We start from the raw sequence: 23,331 nt of genomic DNA, 5'->3' as shown, positions 1-23,331 counted from the left end.
TTGCTTAACAAAATTAGAGTCAGTTGATGGTTGTGAAAGGACAGCATTCACAACAGGACTCCTCTCACTGCTTCGGATGCTCAAGAACCAACAGTTATCCTTCCCATCTTTGGATTTTCCTAAATCCTTCCTAGCTAACACTTCCTAGTCAGGTGTCAACTCACACCTGGTCATCTCTAAGGCTCAGATTCAAATAGTGGCAATGTGTCAGCGAGCCAAAATGGAATGCAATGAAGAAGCCGCCACATCTTCTTCAACTGAGGTCTCAGACAGTCCCTCCTCCGGGACTGCAGGGGTTCCGGATGAGCAGAACCAACCTGCCCTGACCCCACAGCCTTCTCCAGGATGTGAGAATGTCTGTCAGCCATGGTGCCTGCTCATCACAATGATCCTGCTCCTGCTTTGTCTCCTTGGCAGCTGGGCCGTGGCTCACCTCACCTTGGAGACCCACGGGGGCTTACCTTTCCGGATCTCGGCCAGCTATGACCAGCCAACGCTTGATGATACCGCCATGATTGAGCCCAACTTCACTACCAACTGCACCATGGGTAAGATGACTTGTTCATGTTATGAACCTTTTCTTCGGCACTCAGTCCAAAAATGTAAGCTCAGACATTGAAATATATAGATTTTGTTAGGGCTGCTTGATTTTGGGAAAAAATAATTATTCAAACGATTATTTATTTTTTGGTACAAAACAAGAAAATGCTTAAGCGTTAAAAAAAAATAGAAACACTATAATTATGTACCATTAAGTTCCTTTTGGACCAAACAGAATATATATTTATATATATTAGGGATGCACCGAAATGAAAATTTTGGGCCGAAACGCCCAAACGCTTGCCCGAAAACCGAAATGCCCCCAAAAAATAAAAATAAAATAAATAAAAATGTAAATTTATTCAAATAAAAAACAATGTTTAATATCACTCAGATTCACCATTAGCTAAAGTCCACTACACATTTTCAACACCTATTACTACAGTAATGATTAAGAAATAAATTAGGTGCATGAATGAGAATAACCACAAGCATACAGTAAGCACACAGTGCAGTGTCATGTCATTGCGTTTATTATTCTATGATAAATAAAGTTGTCGTTAGCACACAGACACAGTGCTTTTCTGCGCATTGTTGGACATAATAACCTGGAGATGAAGCTTTACTTTTGTGAACTTTTTCAAGTGTCGTCACTTATCAACCTCAATTGATTTGTGTCGCTGCTGATAACGCAGCTCTCATCTCGGCCATGTGAAATTAATTCATTTATCATGTAAACGAACCGGGTGCCGTGTTGCTTATTCAACGGGGGCTTTATTTGCATTTCAGCAGCAAACAATTTGCTACCACACTTCAGTTGCAGAATAAGAAGTTTGATCGCTGTAAGCTAGCGCGTAGCTGCTACACGCACACACTTGCCTTGTGTCATCTTTCGCGTCCTCTTCTCTCTCTCGGTGCATCACTAATATATATATATATATATATATATATATATATATATATATATATATATATATATGCAGCTTGTGCACTGTGCAGTAGGACGTTCATTTATTTTTGGTACAAAACAAGAAAATGTTTACACATTTAAAAATATTAAGACCAATTACAAAAATAAAAACAATAGAAACACTATAATTATGTAAGTTCCTTTAGGACCAAATAGAATTCATAATTATATACATATATATATATATTTATTTATGTTGGCAAAAACTTTAAATTGGAGTGCAGCATGTGCACTGTGTAGTAGGATGATTATTTATTTTTTGGTACAAAACAAGAAACTGTTTAAATGTAAAAAAGTAATAAAAAAAATATTAAGACAAATAAAATTCTTTGAATGGATTCTATAATTATGCAAGTTCCTTTTGGATGAAACAATAGTTATGAAATTTGTTATTTTAAAATTGAAATAAAAGGTACAAATGTATAAATTTAAATGATATAGTAATAAATCTTTTTTTTACGATTATGCTGATTTTGTAATTGTGAAGTGTAATAATTGAAACTGTTATTGAATTGTGATTAATTGCACAGCCCTAGATTATGTACTTTTCCAAAATGTGAATCTGTTATTCTTTGTATTTAGACTAATAATGTATATATTCCTTTATATTACACTAGTAATGCTGCATAGTCACTTTGGTTGTGCTTGATTATAGCTTGTTTTCCACAATCACAGGGTGAACAGGATTAACAAATTGTTGTTCTTTGCGAAAGTCAAGTTGCTGTGCTTTCTTTGTGGTTTCATTGACAAGCAATTTTCAAAATTGGATGGAGTTAAAAACAACAGTTTAACAACGTTAAGTACGAGACTCGCCCTGTTTTCTTCTTCTTCTTGTGTTACTTTTGAATGCTTGTATAATATGCATGTCGACTACAGTAAATGCATTTCACGTGTCTGCTGACTGACTGAGCTCTCAAAGCAGCTCAAACATGACCTGTCAAATGAAAAATTGTGCAGGCATATGCAGGGATATTTTTTTTCCCTTCATTATACCACTCCAGTCCATTCTGGAATGAAATGTGAAGTCTGTTGGAGAACGAAATAATATTCCTCCCTGTTGATTTTGAGTACTCCTCAAATTGAATTAATATGACTGTTTCCATTTCCTGTGCATACCCACAGTAGTATTTGCTTTGTCATTTCAAGTGAGCTTTACAGAGAAAAGTCCTTGTTGCTCTTATGTTCTCCAACTCATCAAACATGTAGTAGATGCCCAAAAAGTTGAAAGCTATTATACCATCTTTCATCTGTTTAATGGATTATTTTCATCTGTCTATAATATAGTAGTCATTGGGATGTAATTTTATGCAGGCACATGATTTTCCAAATGAAGGCAGTTTAATCCAAGATTCCTAATGTTTACTGTAAAACCTCTGCAACTTGTTTACCAGCTCATGTCTGAGCATAAAAAGGAATAATCAAGTTAGGGCTGATCAAAATAAATGTTCCACTATTAGCTGCTTGTGGTGGACTAAATTAAATCTTGTAATTAACCACAGCAATTTGGGACTTCCCAGTATGTGACGAACACAACTTCCTGGGAAAAAAAACAAAACAAAATGAAATTTGTCAATTTAAATTGAAGTTTGGATTTTTGGAATTAAAAGTATGCCAGCTTGTATTCAAAGCTTGCCCTTGACAAACATCATTAAAAACCCAGGTTTCCCAAAAGTTAGACACACACTCTTCTGTTTACACGCTATCCAAATTAAATTACTACAACATCACTAGCTTCTGATAGTGAATGTAAATCTGCTTTCAGTCATCTGCTTTGTTGGTATATCTCATGTGCATTTTTTATTTTTATTTTTACTTCTGTTAAATCTGTTTTTATATTGTGATTAGTGAAACCCAGGCTAGCAAACGTAATCTGTTTTCACAGCATTTGAACAGTTGTAATTCATGTTTGCTCAGTATTGTTAGATTATGATTGATTAACACTGGATTATTTGTCTAAAACGATGTCATTGCTTATTTTGCTCAAATGAATGTTGTGTTATATTTGCATTTAAACTCAGAGGAGATTAAAATCTTAGTACACTGTTGCCACACCTGCTGGACCAAAACAAATACTCAGTGAACAAAGCTTGAAAGCGCCACTATGGTATGAAATGAGAAATCATCAAGTTTGCTGCAGAAATGATCCAAAAAGATGATCCAGTGTTTCTTAATGTTTTGGGAGGTTCCGAATCCTAAAACTAGTTGTCCCGGAGTAGAATTGCTCATCTTTGCATTGCAAATCATGCAGTTCAGACACTGACTTCCATGACTCAACTCAACTTTATATATATGAGCACTTTAAAAAATATATTTTTTTTTTAAAAAGCTTCTTTTTTTTTTAGATTGAACTCAGGGGCAGCAGATACAATGAAATCAGCATTGAAACGAACCCTGTGGAACACCATACATACCATTATACATGTGAATTCATATTGTACACATTGGTCCGACCATTTTTTTGTTGTTGCTAGATTTACTGTAGTTAATATTAAGGGATTAAAATTATAAATAAATCACACGACGTAACATCACAACAGACACAAGTCGACTACTGAGTGCACCCAAAGTCCCAGCAGCAAAAGATAGGCCAAGCAATGTAGTGTGATCACCCGCAGCCAAAGATGGCCAAGCGCGGTGTATCATCACGAATCATTTGAGCCAGATGTGTATCTTTATGTCCACCGAACCCCTGAGACTGACTCGTCATACTTCTCAGGTTCGATCGAACACAGGTTAAGAACCACTGTTATAGGCTATGATGTCAAAGCACTTTGATATCATATCAAACTTGCCTTAAAGAAAATAAATAGTTGATAGATTATTGGATTTTGAAGAAATTCAAGAGAAGTACAAGAACACTGGTATGTCACGTTCGCAACCTCTAAAGAGCAAAAACTGTTAAGCAATAATGAGCCCTCCTTTATTTGTTAGCTTAAACTTTTTAACAGCCAATCAGCAGAACAAAAACTCTCTGTCACTAATCTCATTCCTGACTCAAATTACAGCATACTTCCTTGACACCAATTACAATTGAATGTAACTTTTAGCTGGGGCTTTGGCAGCCTCATGTGGATGTTAGAACAAAAATGCAAATAAGTTATTCTGACAGTATTTTCATGTCTGGTTCCCAGAATTTAAAAAATACAGGAATGTTTACAAAAAAACATACATTGGATGTATTTTTATTTATTTATTATTATTTTTATCCTTGCTAAGGTGAAGTGAGAATGGCCTCTGATAAACATGCAAAACTGACCGTGAACATTGCATTTGATACACAAATGAATGTGCTTATCCTCTTTAGATAAGTGTCTTACTGTCTTTGGTTCACGGATAGAAACATTGGAGCAGGTGCCGTTGCTCATGCAAATCCGGATTTAGATCAACAGCGTCTAATTGTTCTCGGCTCAGGGTTCACCATGTTCCTCTTGTCTGGCTGTGTTTAGGCAATGGCGAGTATGTGCAGAAGTGTCATCTTCTCTTAAGGCTCCAACTGTGTCCCCAACACAACAGCCGCTATGCACCTCCCACCACAAAATCGAAGCCTTAATCTCTCTCGGCAAGATGACCGTGTGGCCTTAGCACATTTTGTGGATTTCAAGGCCACCCCCATTCTACCCTCCAGCACCTGTCACAAAGCTCGAATTACCTTCCTTTCTCCCTTGCACAGAATTGGAAGCAAGGGCAGACAATTAAGGCTCTCAGACACGATCCCCGGCACAGACATTTGTTTGATTTATTTGTTCCAGGCTTTCACACTCAAAATTAGCTACTCATTGCTATTAATGACCTGTATGCAGACAACAGGGATGGATAGTTGCACAAGCCTGAGTCAAATTTTGCTTAAACTAATCTTGTTTAATTTGCTCCTAATGGATGTAAGTTTTATTTGAGTGTAGATGCAAAAGGTTTTGTTTCTTAAAACAAACTGTGGCATAATAATGTCTTTTTTAAATATCAATATATAAACCAGGATTTGGTTTCACAATCAGTTCAATTGAATGTACTTACTGTATGATGCGTCTTGTCATAATAGTCACTCAAAATTTCCAAGGTTTTTAAAATCTGAGGAGCACTGTTGGCCTGGCCTTAATAAATAATATTAGTAAGTAGTAAGTATTGACTGTGATGGATTACTTCAATGTTTTTAAGTTTATCTAGTATTTTCTTTTTTCAGTACAGCCCTAAATTGCGGGATTCCACTTTAAATATATTGTTTAAAAAAAAAACACGAATGCAAATGGGGTGCGGCAAGACTTTACCCGTAAGAGTTCCGGGCGTGTTATACCTACCTGTTTTGCATATATATTGTTCCCAGAATATATTGTGTGGCGCAGTTAACAGAGTTAAAGGACTTTTATCCATGTCATATGTGTTTGTGTTACCAGTAGCTGAATGTGTGCCACATTCAGAACGTTTATGTTTGATTTATGTTGGTCTATGTATTTTTTTTTCTTTTCTTTTTTTTCCCCAACAAACCATAACTTTAGGTTGGGTGTAAAATAATGACATCTAGGTCAATTCCGTGTACAAGTTGCATTGCTCATCTGAGGATTGCTTGTGAAATTACAAATTAACCTTTTGATTTAATGATTTTGGCCATCATATTCATTGGTAAGACATTACTATTTTTTTTTATTTTACAAGAGCATCTTGTGGACCTGATTAAATCCCTTTGCGGGCCTGTATGACACCCCTGGTTTATAGCATTATAAAATGCCACTCTCTCCGAAATGCTGATTTTATCTGTATGTAGAAGCATATGCCTTCTACAAAGTAACTATCAAGGGCATTAGAATTAGATTACTTGTCTGGAAACGAGTGAAATTTAACATGCTACTTTGTAACATGTTACCGACATCACTGATTCTAATCTTAATGCAAATATACTCTGAGTAAAGTAAGTACAAATGCCCACAAAACCACAAGCAAACTGAATTGAGCAAATTTTGCCATTTGCAAGTGAAATTTTTCAAAAGACGCCCATTAAATGTGTAAGTCTTACTTTACCCTGATTACTCACACTTGTGAAGTTAACAGAGATATCATCAATACAGGATGAATGAATGGCGCCATGGTCAGACTTTTTTCTCTATAGCACTCCACTTTAATGAACTCATCAGTCACAGGACCAAGCAGCAATCCAATTTTGTTGCCTCCAAAGCAAGCTGTCTGCTATTATGTCGCAGGAGCTTGACGTGGAAGTTAGTATACTCAATCTAGTATCTGCTAGTTCGTCACATCACGATGGTATAGCAGAGAAGCTTTCAATGACCTTCTTACCCAGTTTGTGTGTTTCATCCTGGAAGGTAACTGACAAGCTCATTACCCAATCATGTGACTTGACTCTATGCCACCGTAGTAAGAACAAAGTCACACTCACCATCAAAAGACAGTTTGCTTACCGAAGAGCATATTTAGTATCTATACCCAGCAACCTGTCAGTATTCATTTTTCCAAGTGGACGTGCGAAAACGGAAGCGGTGAACCCAGTAGGGAATTTGAACTAGTGACCTTCCCTTTCCTGATGCATTTCCTTAACCATTACACCATATTGCTGCAGGCTCTTAATGGAGCGTTACGGCAAGTCTATACTTTGCGATTAGGTACACTAGCATGAGGGTGTCCCTAGGCCCATCAATCACACACGTACCCGCAGAGGCAACTGGACAAATTGGTCTGGACAAAGCGGGACATGTGAATGGATGGGTGAGGGTGCTCTGGAGCAAAGCGCTTTCTCTATCAAGCTCTCAGGTTTTCCTTTAAATATGATTTGCATCCTCTGCATAAACTTGTAATTGAGTTTCCAATTTTGCGTCAGAGATCTCTATAAAATAGGATCACGGTCAAAATGCGTTCTTAAAAGAATGGGAGGATTCCAGTAAAATGATGGATGGAATGCAATGAGGGTGAGAGGAAAAAAAAAAGCAGAGACTAACTGTTTTCCTCAATTCCCTTCGGTCATACAGTATATTGGTCGGCCAGCTCTGATGCTGATCGAGACATTATAGATGTGCTAAGCAGTATCAAATTTTTGAAAGTGTTACAGGAACTGCATTATTTCATTTATGCAAGCTGGAATTGAAAACAATCCAAGGACTGGAGGGCAAAGACAGGGTCCATCAATACTCATAAAACAATTTCATCAATACCGGTACTTGCAAGCAAATTAGGATGTCTCTGTATGTGTAGTTCGGTCCACAAGTATTTGAATGGTGGCATTTTTGTTGTTGTTTTGGCAACAGCAAAATAACTGACATATTGTGTATTGACATGCAATTTGTAGACTCTCGCCTTTAATTCTATTGGATTCACAGAAATAAGAAATTTACAGTAATTTTATGTAGAATATGTCAATTTATGAGAAATGTAAGACTTGTCAATATATATATATATATATATGTATATGTGTTGAGTGTAGTTTGACATTTTACTTTGCATTCACAATTATTCCTAGGCAAGATGTGCCATGCTGATACAAAAAGACTGTGAGCTGTAATTAAAACAGAATGTGCTTCCACAAGGTGTTGGTCTAAGAATGTGCACACTGATGCGATAAAGTTATTGTATGTTTTGTATTTTCAACCTGCTGTATAATAATCATTGTAATCTTCATCATAATCAAGACAGAGTGTAAAGTCCCAAATCTTTTGCCATGATTCGCAGCCCCCTCAGCACAATCTGATTTCCCATTGCAGGAACCTTTCCAATGCAATCTACCAAAGATGTTCCCTTTTTAAGATGTGGAGCAATGCTAAATGTTGCAGGCAGCGTATCTGCAAAATGCCAAATGGAACAATTGTCAAAATCAATCGGATCTAGCAGGCAGAGGCATGATGTGTTTAAGATGCTGTGGACAGACTTAAGTATTATTACGGAAGAGTTTCTGATGGAGGCGCAGACATCTCAAATCCAATTTTGTTCAGAAAAAGTAATGGTCATTCCGTCACCGACAGGATTGCATTACGGGGAAAAAAAGAAAAAAACAATCACCACACAGAAGTGTTCCCTACTTCCATAGTCAACAGTTCACTTATCAGCCATTTACTGAATGGCAGGAGAACAGTAAAAAACATCAACACAATGAGCACGCTCATGCAGGAGCTGCTGTCGCCCACAGCTCACAACCAAACACTCACATGCAGAGATGCTAATGTCACAAGCCATCCCAAGGCTCCGTTCTTTAAGGCATAAACACAGAGATACTGCATTACATACAGTACTTTCTACACATTTAATGCTTTTATTGTGTTCAAATACATTTACAATAGGTTTAAAAAGTGTGTTTTGATATGTTTACACTTAAAATAAAGTAGTAGGGGTAAAAAAAAAAAGTTAACTTTTTTTTTTTTTTTAATATTGTCTCTATTCTGTGAATTTTCACCTATTGAGGGAGGGTCTAGAAGAAAACCCCTGCGACAAACAGGCTTTTATTTAATGATTGTACTTCCCCTTTGAAAATACAATATACCAGCAATCGTTTTAAAGTAAAGGGCATCCGATTATTCATCCAACTTGAAGCTTTTCTTGGGTGTACGATTGCTCCTTGCCTTTTTCCATGTGTGCTGCAGGCTCCCCCGGTAGAAGCGTGACAGATAGTGATAGTGACTGGACAGAGTTGAGCCCAATTGAGCATGGCTCTTTGCAGTTAATTGAATTCATGACCGAACACCTCTCGACCTGTCAACTGCCCGACGGGAAACTTCTCTGAGTCCATCTTTAGCATGCCAGCAACTGTAAATCTCTATGAATATCTCATATCTTGTCTTCAGTCCTCTCTTGTTTGGACTCATTCATTTCTCCCTTTTTAAAATGACAACATACAGATTACATTTTCATTTCAGACTCACTGAGTCTGCAGACATTTTCTTCCATTCTCAGTACCCACAAAATAGTACTTGGCTGGGGTATGAGAGCATTCACGTCAGCAATCTTTGAATATAACTGACTGACAAACTGTTCACCAATACAGGGGCAAACGGCCACTGTAATAAATAATTCCATTTTTAATTTTACCTTGTGTGTGAACTCACAAATGCACTAAATACATAATTTCCTGCAGAACAGAATGTCTCCTAACTGTTTGGGGGCAGATGATGAATTTGATGAAGTACACTTCTAAAGGGAAATTAACTTTAAAAAAAAAATAATAAATCACTGTGCATTACCTCTATTAATGCACATTTGCATTTGTTTCTGAAAGCTTGAAAACTCCTATGCAGGTTCATCACAATGTTCTCTGCCATTTTGTTTAACTGACTGGCATTATTAGTTTGAGCGAAGCAGCATTTTAACGAATTTGGATTATATTTATATTTTAATGGATTGCTGTAAAGACTGTTGTGTCATGTCGGTTTTGTTTTGCTTATTATTTTGCCATTGATGGTGGGTGAAGGATTTGCTTATTTTAATGTTGGCAGATGACATGAAGAAAAACTGATTCAACCTCAGGCTATATTCGTTGTTACTGTTTTTTTTTAATCACATACACATATACTGTAAATAATTAAGTCATTCACTCCCAGTCATTTTCACTGGTGCAACTCCCTTTGCTCCCGACTGTTTTACTGGATTTGTTTCACTGGATTTTGACTGATTATGCAAGGCCGTCAGAATATTTTGTTCTATTGCTATGAAAACATGGACCTTACCAAAATAAAGATTCAAGTCTCTTATTTCACTGGTATCTGTTTCCGTTTTGCAGCAATTAGCATTAGAGTATAGTTAAGTTTCGTCATTACTCACATTCCTGCTGAAAACACTGACAAAAAGAGCTTGTTGCAACATGGCCCTCGCTGATCTCTTATACTCTGCTGTCACCTGCTGGCCATTTATTTTTAACTACCATTGCTTTAAACCCTTTGGACCCATAGATGATTGCAGTGGACATGACATATTAGCGTGTCTAAACCAATAAAAACACATAATTTGGATGGTGTCCACACTTCTGGTTCATGATCGGACACTAGCTAACCAATCACAATTTAAAAAAGTTGATTTGCATGATGTTTATGTTAAAAAATTTACTAATAAGCTTGGTAAGTTTAACACGTTACAGCATGCTATCCTAGCGTCGACTGTAACAAATGAAAACATGAGACTATCCCCAATTATTTTCCATGCTTTTATGTGGGGGGGGGGGGGGAGTCAAAATCTGTAAAAAAAAATACAAATTGCCCAGCAGGAAAAAATGCGGTTCCGATGGGGTTTTAAACCACCTCTTCATGTCAGAAGCTGCATCAAAACATTCGTATGCTCTTGCATAATAAAAACATTAAAAAATTTTAATGAAAAAAAATCATGCAAACACGTTTTTGGGAGTGAAGGACAAAGTATTAAAAAAACGTTTTTACAGGTTTTTGCTATTAAAACGGCAAATTTCACATTTAACTCATTCAAACCAAGGACAAAGTATTCAAAAAAACATTTTTACACATTTTTGGTTTTGAATGAGTTACACATGAAATTTGCCCTTTTAATAGCGCTTGCAAGACATGTCAACATGGCAATTCATAATGTCCTGCAATTTTGAAAGTATCGAGCAATGACAGTCAGAGAGAAAGCTGTCCAGCTTCAACAAAACAGCAGCGCTAGCAATGCTAAGCTAGCATTAGCACTGTAAACAAACCAATGTTAGCCACGGTTGCTATGTTGGTAGCATGAAAATAAGAGGGGTGACCAAACGTCCGGGTATATATATATATATATTTGTTGGGATAAATTCATGAAAATGTTCAGTTTTCATTGTGGGACAAATAGGAAGTAGAGTGCACTGTGTTGTTACCGCGTCTTTTTTTTTTAAAGAGGTGATCAAATCACCTAGTGTGCAGAAATATTGCTATAAAAGGATAAATATTATACAATGCTATTGCTATAATTACATGTCGCTTCTGCCTCTTTAGGCTAGTCTTTTGCCCAGTTTTTCTCATATGAGGGATGCCCTTTTTTTTTTTTCCAAGAAATCCCAAAAATGAGCATGAATGATCCTTTGTCTATGTGTGCTCACAGGTGTGCCTGCAAGTGCACGGCAAATGAGTTTCACCTCGTAATTACGCATTCTGCAACTGATTGGTTGTTCTTCCTTGGGCACAGTGGTTTCTTCAAAATGTAATTATAGATGGAGCATGGAGAGATTAGTTTTGTTTGTTTGTCATTTTTTGTAAAGTACTAGGTTTGTACTGTCAGTAAAAAAGTTTTTTTTTTAAACTGCAAACTCCCTCTTTAAGTGCAACCCCACATTTAAGCACCTCACTTGAACATTTCCTCTGTAAAATTAATCTTCAGCACATGACTTCAGAGGAACTTACTCATCAGTTATATTATCAGTAAAAACACATTTACATTACTATGTAACCCAGCATCAGATGAAATTTGCACATTTAATTTATTTTACTGATTCTTATTCCTCAAGGGAAATGCATTACGCTGTAATGACAGAAAAGCAAGTCAGATGAAAGTGGTCCGAGTCAAGGGCCACACAATCAGTGCTGCACCTCTTGACGTTGGGAGTGAGGGAGGGCGAGAGAGAGGCGGTTGTGCTGTACTCAAGGGCACTTTGATTGACTGGCACTTGAGCCTGCAGTTCCAAAATCTGACTCCTAACTAAAACCTCAAATAGATAAATAGAACTTTCCAGAAATCACTGTTCGCTGACCATTCTACCTGTCAGTAATAGAATTGGTCATGTTTTGTTACAAGAGGTGGGACACAGTCTTATTTGGCTGAAAGCAGTCATAGATAAAGAGCTTGCTAAATAGTTAACGTTATATTAACACCACTGCGCAGTAACCACATAATATTAACAACTATATGTGCTTTTTTTTTAACACACAAAAAACAACAACTATATGTGCTAAAAAGAAGAAAAACACAACAAATGAAAACCTGGTGCATAATAATAGCAACAATGTTAATGGCAATTAAGATTAAAAGACTGAAACATTTAGCCATTTATTATGTCTGTGCTGGAATTGTTTCAGTAGGTCTACATACATATTAGAACTAGTGCTGTCAAAATTAAAGCGTTAACTGATTAATTAATCACAAAAAATTATCGCATTAATCATGAATTAACGCAGATTAATCGCACTAAAAATTTTGACCATAGATTATCTTTTGGCGTGACAGCCGATGGCTATGTTTAAGGTAGCACAGTTTGTGTTTTAGGAATAAACATAATTATGTGCATTAAAGTAAAGCATGTAATAAATGTTTGCGCATCACATTTAGAATATTTGTTTATGTAAAAATATTTGGGTCATTTCTTTCTATTTTAAATTATACAAGTAATTAACTGATTAGAAAAAGAGGGTGAGCGTATGCAGAGGGTCAAAAAACGTTGAAGACGTCCTCATAACATTAAGTGTCAAAAGAATTAACACATAACCGGTGCTCTTGGGGGTGATTCATCTGATTAAAAAATTGAATCGTTTGACAGCTCTAATTATAACTGACCGCCAATGCCAACAGACCATACGCATGCATATACAGTATATGAACTGTTCAGAAAAAGGTCACACTACATGTTGTTACCTAATAATACTAAAATGTTGTGTCCCTCATACACATGAAATCACACCTGATGTTCTCATGAGACTGCTCTCAATCTTTAGATGGCACCCGGCAAATCATTTCTGATGTTTTATCTTAACGCAAGCACAAAGTTCGATGCACGTGTTGCTCCGCAGGCTTTTTGTCCACAACATGAAAGGAGCACACGTTTAGGTGATCTTTTCAAATTAATCTAGATCGGCGAGTACCGATCCTCGTTATCAGTGTTGGGCTGATACACGTTTTTTTTTCAAGGTATCGTTACTTGCGATACTGTATTGGCCATCCCGTTTTAGGAACATGAATTAGAAATTACAGAAGAATAGAAAATTGGCATTCATTTTATGTAATTTTAAGGAAATATGCTATATTGGCATATAGAGTCCTTTCTTCTGATGTATCTGTCATTGGTTAAATTAGAAATGTTATAATTGCTTCTATATAAGAGCCCTCAGAAATAAGGTGGATATTTTATAGCCCCTCAAAATAATGTGCACAAACTAGTTTCACAAACATTTCATGTGCTATAAATGTAGAAATTAAGGTTGGGATGTGATCAGAAAATATCCTCTCGTAACCTTTAAACAATGACAAAACTCTATTTTCTCTGGTTTGTTACTAATTATTAGGCAGTTACCTCCAAATTCAAATAACAATTAATACTGGTAACCTTTTACTTCCCCCTGACATTTGCTCAGAAGCGACAATCCAATTTTCAGACCTTTACCTTGACTTTCTCCTTCAATATTTTTCTGCAACAGAAGCTCACATAATGAAACCTTGATTGGAGCTCGGAAAAACACAATGGCACAGATAAAACTTTGTGAGGAATTTCAGTTTTGACGCTGGAGTTATTCTGAACATCTTTTAGAATCTTTGTTCTGCACTTGCTGTTATTGTCTTGTGGGGTTTGTTTTCTATTCTTCACCAGTCTTTCACACTCAATTAAATTAAATCTCTCAGTGAAATATTGCTGTAAGCATTTAAGACACTTGAGCTTGAGGATTAATGTACTAGACTTGTGCATATATAAAATGTGCCATCTCTCAAGGGGTACCAATTTCCCATTTTGTAAATTATTAGGGCCTATATTGTACAAAGAATTGAGTTGGGTTTCATAAAAAAAAAAAAAAAAAGTAATGCAGAGTAGTTATACAGTTGGTCATTCAGTTAGTTAGTGGTATTAATCTTGTGGAAAATAATGTGCTTGGATGCAAATTGACCAGTAACGCCGCAGTCTTTATCACACAGCTGAGTCCCGTGCAGCCAGTTGGATTGATTCCTGCTCAATAAATGCAAGTGTGAATGCTTGTCAGTCAGTACGCTTCTGAACCGTCTGATTGACTGGCAACCAATCCATGATTTATTATTCAGCATTTCGCCCACAGCGAAGCTGAACTTCTGGGCAGGAGAAGCGGTAGAAAATGGATAAATAGATACTTCTAAGGACAATTTGTTGGAAATCAGCACTTACCCTTTTTAAGCCAATTTCCAACAATTCTGTAGTCTGTTTTCACTGACCTTGAACATAATTTGAGCGTTGATGAAAGGCTAAAACGTACACAATAACACATTTTCCAAATATTCATGTTAGTGCATGCCAGGAGTGTCGCTAGGTTTTGTGGGTGGGATGGTCGGGGAATTCCCCCCACGAGCACTCATTATCAATCATTGTCATAAATCTATCTTCCTCTATCTATGACACTGACATATAGTGACAGACAGAATAATGAAATGCCTTTCCATTCAATACTGAATGCAGAAGGTACGATAAACCACCTGTTGCAAATTTACACAACAGAATAAGGACGGATTCCTGCGAATATATCAACAATGTGTACAATTAAACGGGCCCACATCTTACACTGAGTGAGTAGCCTACATTTGTAAGTAAACTGAGATGAGATCATCATTTGAAATGGGAATCTTGGCTCACTAAAGTCTGGAAAACACTGATTTAATTAGTCTCTTAGATAAAAGCTCAAGTTAAATAGGTCTTATACAAGGTACATTGGCTGCAATTTTTCATATTTTAGATCCAATAGGAGTGGAGGAGGGATTCATAACAGAATAGCAAAAATCTCACAGTATCCAGTTTGAACAACAGTCTGGCCTCTCAAATCGGATGTCAAAGCAGCATTTGCTCACTGACACAAAGAGGTTGTGGAGACGGGGAAGCAGAAGCACAACCTTACATTTTACACGCTGATTAACAACAACTTTGATGACATACTTTGTGGACTTTGCAGCAGGGACGTGCGGTCAGGATAGGCAAGGTAGGCACTGCCTGCCCCAGGCTGAAATGAAAGTTGAAACTGTGTGGCTTTTTATATTTATTTTGATTATTTCTTTCATTTCAGAAAGCCCACACTCCCTATAGGTTTAAAAGTGACAATATTTGGTGATTTTCATACCTCAATTAAAATGACTCGTTACTTTGTCTGGCCTGCAGGCAAAAATGCTGCAAAAATTATCCTCCTGAAGGCACACCGCTACTGTGCTTTTCCCAGCCCTGTCCGCGTAGCGATGTGTGTTCACGCATGCGTAGTCAGTTTCCCAGTAGAAAAGTTCTCTACGCAAATAGGCCGATCGCTATGTAGCTTACGTCGCTGTATTATTCCTATGCAAACGTACGTTCACACATTCGTAAATTCAAAACACACTTAGTGCACAGCAAAGCGGTAAAATGACGGCACTCTAGAGAATATAAAACTATTTTCATGCCTTTCTTTTGAGGAAAAACGTCAGCTTTTGAAGGATGGGAGACCAACGCCTTAGCAACCGGATCTTCAGCAAAGTAGGGGACAAAGAATTATTTGTACTTTTTACAAAGAATGAAGCGAAAGGAAAGATTGGCTTTGTGGATGTGCTTCAATTAACTGGATGATCCACTTTACATGGTGTTTGGCATTGCTGTTATTAACTTGATTTTGTGAGGAATTAGGCTGTTTTACAGGGAGATATTCACTTTATTACATTCTGTTCGGGTTTGAAATTGTCCGTTTTTCGTTGTGCGGCAAAGGCCGAGTGCACTGCAACGTTTACCATGACTGGCAGACCGCACACTAGCTGTGACGGTGGCCCAGAACTTTAGCTGAGTGGCAAGTGTTAAACTGCTGGACCAGAGGTGATGGGTACGAACACTGCTCGAAGTAAAAAAACAAAAACAAATAAATAAATAAGATTGCAGAGCTAAAAATGTAAGACTCATTTTCAGCCCTGGAATTTCATGGCTCAGACCAGCCCACTTTAGTTTACAGTGCTTTAATAAAGATGTATATTTCATATGTATTAATGTATCAATATAAAATTGATTAAACATTCAAATAAGCAACCAACGTCAACAGTTATGTTGTATATGATCAAAAATTACAATAACTTACTAGATTACAATCAAACATAAAGCCTAAATAAGGAGATAAGGCAAGGTACAAGACACATTTTCTATTTTTTAAGAGCTCAAATAATGAACTGCAATCACACTAACTTGCTTGTGCTGGAATTACTATTAGCAAGGGCAGGGTTTACAAAATTGGGTACAAAATGCAAAAATTTGTTTCAGTCACATTTAAAAACTAGTCATTCCTATATTTGTTTTCAATGTAATCACTATATATATATATATATATATATATATATATATATATATATATATATATATATATATATATATATATATATATATATATTAATCCCGAACAGAAGGTTAAGTCTGCTATTTATCCCTTCTAGTGGGGCTCTCAATGTAACCTACTGTTCCCCAAAAATACAAATACCACAATTTTAAACGACTAGTAGGAAATGATCAGCCAAACATGCTATTGGACCATTATTTACACATTATTTTTGTTTGTTTTTGTGTTGGTGTTGCTTACTGTCTTCTCCATCAGGCACATGCACTTCTATAGGGCTCTGCAATGATTTATACATTTGAGTTAGGGCGCATTTGGCGTGTCAGCTCCACTCCTTTAATATTACCTTTTCTCAGTCTTTTCTGTTATTTGACATGACATTTTTGCAAGTGTCTTGTTGGGGGCTAGGGTGGGGGGAGGTGAGACAGAGTGAGCAGAGAGTTCACGGCCGTTACCGGAGAGGGAGCGAGCGCTTGCTTCAAAAATGCGTAAGATCCATTCTGCACAAAATAGCGGCCAAAAGGACCATAATTCAGACCGACCAAGCGGGAAAATGCAGACCACTCCAAATTAATCACTCTGGGTCTGACTAGGTCTCTACTAAAAGCACTTTAATTGCTGCTTTTGAAACAAACTCGCGGCCTGAAATAAACAGCGCCACCAGGAGGCCAACCGGGAAAAATCCTGCTCGTCCCGCATTCTCAGTCCGGGCCTAAATGTATGGCATCTTGTATCTGAGTATCCAGTATCTCAAGGTCGGGCTGAGTGTCCTCTTTTTTTGGAAATTAAAATATGGTCAACCTAGGATACTGTGTACACTCGCCTGTCGACACACAAATTTGTAATTGGTGTGTGCATCTCAATTTGAGACTACCAGCCTACCCAAACCTAGAGCTCACTGCACGTCACTGCTTTGCAGCATTGAGTCTCACTTAATGCTGAAGATGACTTTGAGTGTGTCAAATTGATAAAAAAAAATTGTGTGTAGTCATTTAGTATTATATTCAACAATGTATAGTAAATACTGAATTTGTTTGAATATTCACATAAAGGAAAAGTGTGCTCAGTGATGCGGCGCCAGTGTGTGCGCGTGTGTGCACGACTGCACGAGTGTGTACAAGAAGGCAGACTGCAGCTTTTAAGTTATGATGTTCCAATATACAGTACATGAAATACAAGTTAAGCCTTCGTTGTCTTTTTTATTTTTATTTTTTTTTAACATTACTGATGCCTACATTGTCAAAACCCATGCAGACAGTTGTATGTGAAATGCAGTTAGGCTACCTGCAAATGACATTGCCGCCAGTAGAGCTTCCCAGTACAAATCATATTTGCCTCCAGTCTGAAAAAGGCCTATTTGTTGTTGTACTGTATATCTAGCTGTACCTGAGCAGAAGCTTGTGTGCCCTCAAGTCACCTCTCCGGGTCTTCCCATGTCACATCATTCACCTCCCAATGCCAAACCACCCCATGAGCACATGGATAACAAAACACTCAAACTCCCGCTAACAATTCATCCCCGACTGACCTGATTCTTCTCACAATCGGACAAGTGTGATTTAAGGACTGTGGTGGGTCAGGATTCCAGCAGCCAAATTTACCTTCTCTGGAAGCTCAAAGCTGAGTGACACAGCCACTTTTGGGTGCTTATCCAACTGTCACTGAGCTAATAGAAATAGATAGATTTACATGCCTTGCCCTAAGGTTTGGGGATAGCCCCCCCCCCCCCCTTTATTTTTTTTTACTTGTAGTGATAAACTATCGTGTCTGCACTGAACTGAAAAGAAGCCCAATGAATGCATAATGCATGCCTTGAATGAATGTCCATTGCAAGACTGCATCCAGAGCCATAAACCCTTATGGTCATAAACAAACATCACCTCATTTATTTGAAATGATACATTTGCCTTGTCCTGGGCTGGCTATGTCTATTTTTGCCAACAAATGTCACTGCACATTGCTGTTTTTACTGTTCAGAGCATTTCACTTGTAAAAGATGGATCCTGCGTAGTTGCTCTTGCATTACTTAAGTCATTTATTCAGGCAAATGTGTTTTCTTATGATTTAGAAGTTGGGGGGTCACGGAAAGGATCATTTACAGTATGTTAAATGTACTTTCTAAAAATGTACTGCCATCATACAGCAAACATGAAGATAACAATACAGGGTGCGTTAAATTTATAGTGTGAATAAGAGCACATGTGACTTTATTCTTTGGAACATTGCTAGCAACAGTGCCTGGATCTCAGCATGGTACAAAAATAGAATAGTAATTGTTTACATTTATTAGACAACTTTAAATTTAGTGTCAGTTTTAGTCCAGGTTCAATTGCACTTGTTAGTTTTTATTAAACAAGTGTTTATTTATTCTGTTTATTTAGTAAATTTGTAGTCAACTGTAAGCAAATGATTTCAGTCTTTATTTTAGTTCAAGAATATATATTTTTATTTGTCTAGTGTTCAACACAAACTGTCAAAAGTTAGTCTAGTTTTAGTCAGGGCAATCATTTTACCCTTTATATTTTTTTTAATTATGTGTGGCATATTCTATTTTATTTTATCTATATAAATTGTTTTAATTTTTAGTTAGTTTGTTTTAGCCTATACTTCTGTCTGCTATTCTGCTTTAACTAAACTTACAATCCAAATGAAACCATAGTTGTCCGACTAATATAATGTTATCTCATTTGGCACAAATTCAACTGCACACACACAATTACTGTATATATATCCACAAGTGGCTAGTAAGTTACCCAGCATTAGTTTGTGGTCGGTTTAAACTTATTTTTTAGAACATTATAGACGACTTTAATGTTACGTTATAAGCAACCACCACCAAACTTGTTGATTTACCACAATGTCTTTGTAGTGAACTGTGATGTGTCACTGCTCTTCATGTTTATTGTGTTTTTTTCAGCTACCTTGTGCCTGCATTCCTTCCCTTCGACTTAAGTTAAATTTTTGTTCAGTTTGCTGTACTCAGCACGCCCACAACCTAGTAAGGATAAATCCTTCAGAGGATGGATGGATCCAAATCTTAACAGCATTTGTCTTATGGGAGAACGCTTCTCACTTATTAAAACTGAACCCCACATGAGCAAGCATTCTGCGACGGAGGCAAGGAAAAACTTCTTATTGCAAAGAAACCTTGAGCAGACCAGGGTGAGAGACAATGAGAAAGACAGGGGGTGCCGCTTTTGGCTCACAGCTAGAAGCACAGGTGCCGCCTATTATTGGGAGGGTGAAGACAGAGGTGAGAGTCATATGGAGATCAGAATTGGGAAAAAAAAACAAGAACATGCAGTACTACAACTGTCTTGCAGTTTAACTAAGAACCATGCTGAGATGGAGAGCAACCAACAAATCAGCAATGGAAAATACAATTGTATTGAAACAGCACATTTAAAAAAAAACAGCCAAAACTACAGCTATAAAATGTCCTTGCAACCCCGCCTTTTGATACTAGCAAGTTGGGGTACTGGCACATGGGGGTGCTGGTATATTGGAATTCGATTTTTTGGGAAAAGGTCACAATATATGTCCAACATATTGACGCCTTCTTGAAATAAGTCAAAAAGTAATTTTTTCAATTTTTTCAGGAAGCACAAAAAAATGGAACCATTTCTATCATGGGGAGTTGATTTAGGTAAAAATAATAAATTTAGCAAAAAATAAAATAAAATAAAATATGACGTAGGCAATTATTTTAACAGGGTGACGATATTGAATTTTTGTGCGTGCAAAGTTAAAAGTTTTTACACCTTCATGTAAGGTTTCTTCTTTGTCCCTGAAATGGTATTTTGAGTTTTTTCTTGCCCAGAACTTGGGTTGCTTTATTAAATAGTTGTAGGGGGCGCTACTGGGCCTTTTCGGGGTTTTTTTAAGTCACCCAAAACCCTCTAAAACACATACTGCCAGGCCTGACATGTTTCTTGGCAAACAATGTGTTGTCACGGCAAGGGCATTTTGTGGAATCTCACAACATTTAAAAATCTGGTGATACCACTTCGATGCAAAATGAGTTTGTAGATGTCTTCAAGACTGGACTCCCATCAAATGTGAGGAATTTTGTCAAAATAGGATTTTCTGGGTAAAGTTACACCAGCATTTGTTGTCACAACGAATCATCAGCATTTGCGTCATCATTATAATCATGCCATCTGTCAAAAAGTCACTACATTACGTATGCGTAAAAAGCATGATCAACGTGTAGAGGCTTTTCTGACAAATTTTCATTTTCAACATGCTCTGCACAGTAAAAAGAAATGTAAATGGTAAAATTTCTTGTCACCACTAGGTGGCGATATATGCTAAAATATTGTCAGGCCACGTACATACATGTGAAGTTTAAGATTTTGGGTAGCATGTACAGGGAAGTTATGAAGCATTTGTCCTCTTGTGGAAAGGAAAATATGATACACAAAATTTGATGTCCCGCACCTATCAAATAGTATTTTGAAAAGTCGAGATTTTTTTTCCCCACTGTTGTTGTCCACCCACCAACATCTTGATTTGTTGAGTGAGTGCACGACTTATATCGGAATGTACATAAAGTCCATGAGTGAGCGTTGTGAACCAGAGCTCGCCTTATTCTCTGCTGCGAACGAAGTAAAAGCAAAACAAATGTCTATGTAGAAATTGCAACAGTTACCAAGAAATCAACATACGTTTCACATTTTTCACATTTCACACAAACATTTTTCTCGTTTGTCCATTGCTCGGCAACGCTTAAACAGCAGGTGCTCACTCACTTTTCAGTAATGGAACAGCTCCAAATATGTATTCAGTCATGACCACAGTACTCTGATTAAATTACTTTTACTGTATTTATTTAATACTGAATTAAAAAAACACATGCACTTCCAGATCATTCGGATCCAGAGGCTTAGCAAGTCAACTTCACATTTGCAGTATGAAATATATTCCAAATGGATCTGTATGGAATTCACATCTTGGAATCACAAAAGTAATAAACTAATGTACTAATCAAATCACAAATGAACGCTAGCTAAAACTAAACCACAAATTTACCGATCTCTCTCATTTTCCAGATTAGGAAACCTATGCATTGTTAAAAAAAAAAATATATATATATATCATTAACTGCGCATTTATTTGTCAAATTCAATCGCAATATGAACTTGATATGAACACAGAAGTGGATCAAGTTTTGTCAAGCAACGTGCCGCAGTTAAAAATTTGTGTTTTGCGCTATTGTGGGCATAAACACAGCCGACTTGATTCGCTGCCAATGGAAGAGGACTCATTGGCGGATGATGTAAAGTTGGCATGGGAGTTTGCCCTGATCTGTGAAGTGTCCAAACCATTCCTGTATGTCCTTGTATGTATGATACTTGCTAGTGGACACTACAGTTGCTTGTTTACTTTCAAACTTTGCCTGTAGCAAATGTGGGTGATATCATACACACTGTGGTGGCGACGTCTCTGATCCACTGTTGAGAGGAGACTTCAAAGCTCTCTTCTTACATCTATAACCACTTCAAACAACAAAAAGTATGTATGAATGGAGAAGATTTTGTTTGTTATGATAATCTTGTCATTGTTTTGTGTCAGGTTTTTGAGCCCTGAAATTTCGATACTCTGTATGGCTCACACATTTTGCTGATTGACGATAAAAACTTACCATAACAAAGTATATACAGTACTGTAAATATTTTATTGTAAAGCTCGGCGTCGCCATGTAGCAAAGCAGATACAACTCGATTTTCTTGTCTATACATTCTTGCTCTCTCTATAAGTAGTAGCCGTAGTAGCACAGATGTAAGTTATGGGCATAAGCAATACAAATGATAATATCAATGAAGTTGTGATGTACCAAACTTAAATAAATCAGAATCAAATATTGGCAGATGCAAATTTCTAACCATCCTATCGCGGGCCGAAATTATGTTTTCATCAGGCAAACCTGCTATATAACGATATTCAAAGCTCAAAATTTGGTTTTATCACGGTATTGATGTCACTACATATATTTCTTATTCGTAGTATTAGAAATGTAATAGTACCTACTAACAGTAATTCCTTTTCCCAAGTCCAAAAATTAAGTCATGTCACAAACACAGGAACTCTCTCTAAGGACACAAAGAACACTTTCTGGAGAGCCCTGCTTCCTAGTCTTCCCCACAACAACAACAACAAAAAATTCAAGCTTAGAATGATTACAGAACTCAGTAGCGCGTGTCCTGAGAAAGACCAGAAGGCGCGAGCACATTACATTTTAAAATCCCTACATTGGCTTCCCGTGTGTTTCAGGATCGATTTAAAGGTTCTTTTACTGGTTTTTAAATGTCTTAATGGCTTTGGGCATTCTTATCTCTTTGATTACCCTATGAACTCTCGCAAGCTCTGAGGTACTCTGGCTCCAGCCTTATAGTTAAACCCAAAAGTCAGAACAGCGAGTTACCATTTCAGTTTCACGGCCCCCATTTTTAGAACAGCCTCACAACCGCAGATAATGTTCTTGTTTTTAAATCCAGGCTCAAGACCCACCTTTTTAATTTGGCTTTGACCTAATATTTGTTTACATTTCTTAATTATAGTATATTTTTGGTCTTTTTTCTTTTTTTTTCTTTTTACAATTATAGGCTGTTATTTTTGTTCAATCAGTTCTTTTATATT

The 23,331-nt window shown here is 37.0% G+C and overlaps 1 protein-coding gene across 2 annotated transcripts in view; it reads left to right on the top strand.

Annotated features, from left to right (window-relative positions):
- Positions 1-23,331, top strand: part of alk (ALK receptor tyrosine kinase) — a 379,915-nt gene that overhangs the window by 254,571 nt on the left and 102,013 nt on the right. For both annotated transcript variants that reach the window (XM_077579089.1, XM_077579020.1), the window contains exon 5: positions 418-548. In XM_077579089.1, the coding sequence (XP_077435215.1) occupies positions 418-548 (131 nt within the window). The remainder of the gene's footprint in view (positions 1-417; positions 549-23,331) is intronic.

Source organism: Vanacampus margaritifer, chromosome 1, assembly GCF_051991255.1.
Source record: "Vanacampus margaritifer isolate UIUO_Vmar chromosome 1, RoL_Vmar_1.0, whole genome shotgun sequence".
Classification (NCBI taxonomy): domain Eukaryota; kingdom Metazoa; phylum Chordata; class Actinopteri; order Syngnathiformes; family Syngnathidae; genus Vanacampus; species Vanacampus margaritifer.
This window is presented reverse-complemented; position numbering and strand designations above follow the sequence as displayed.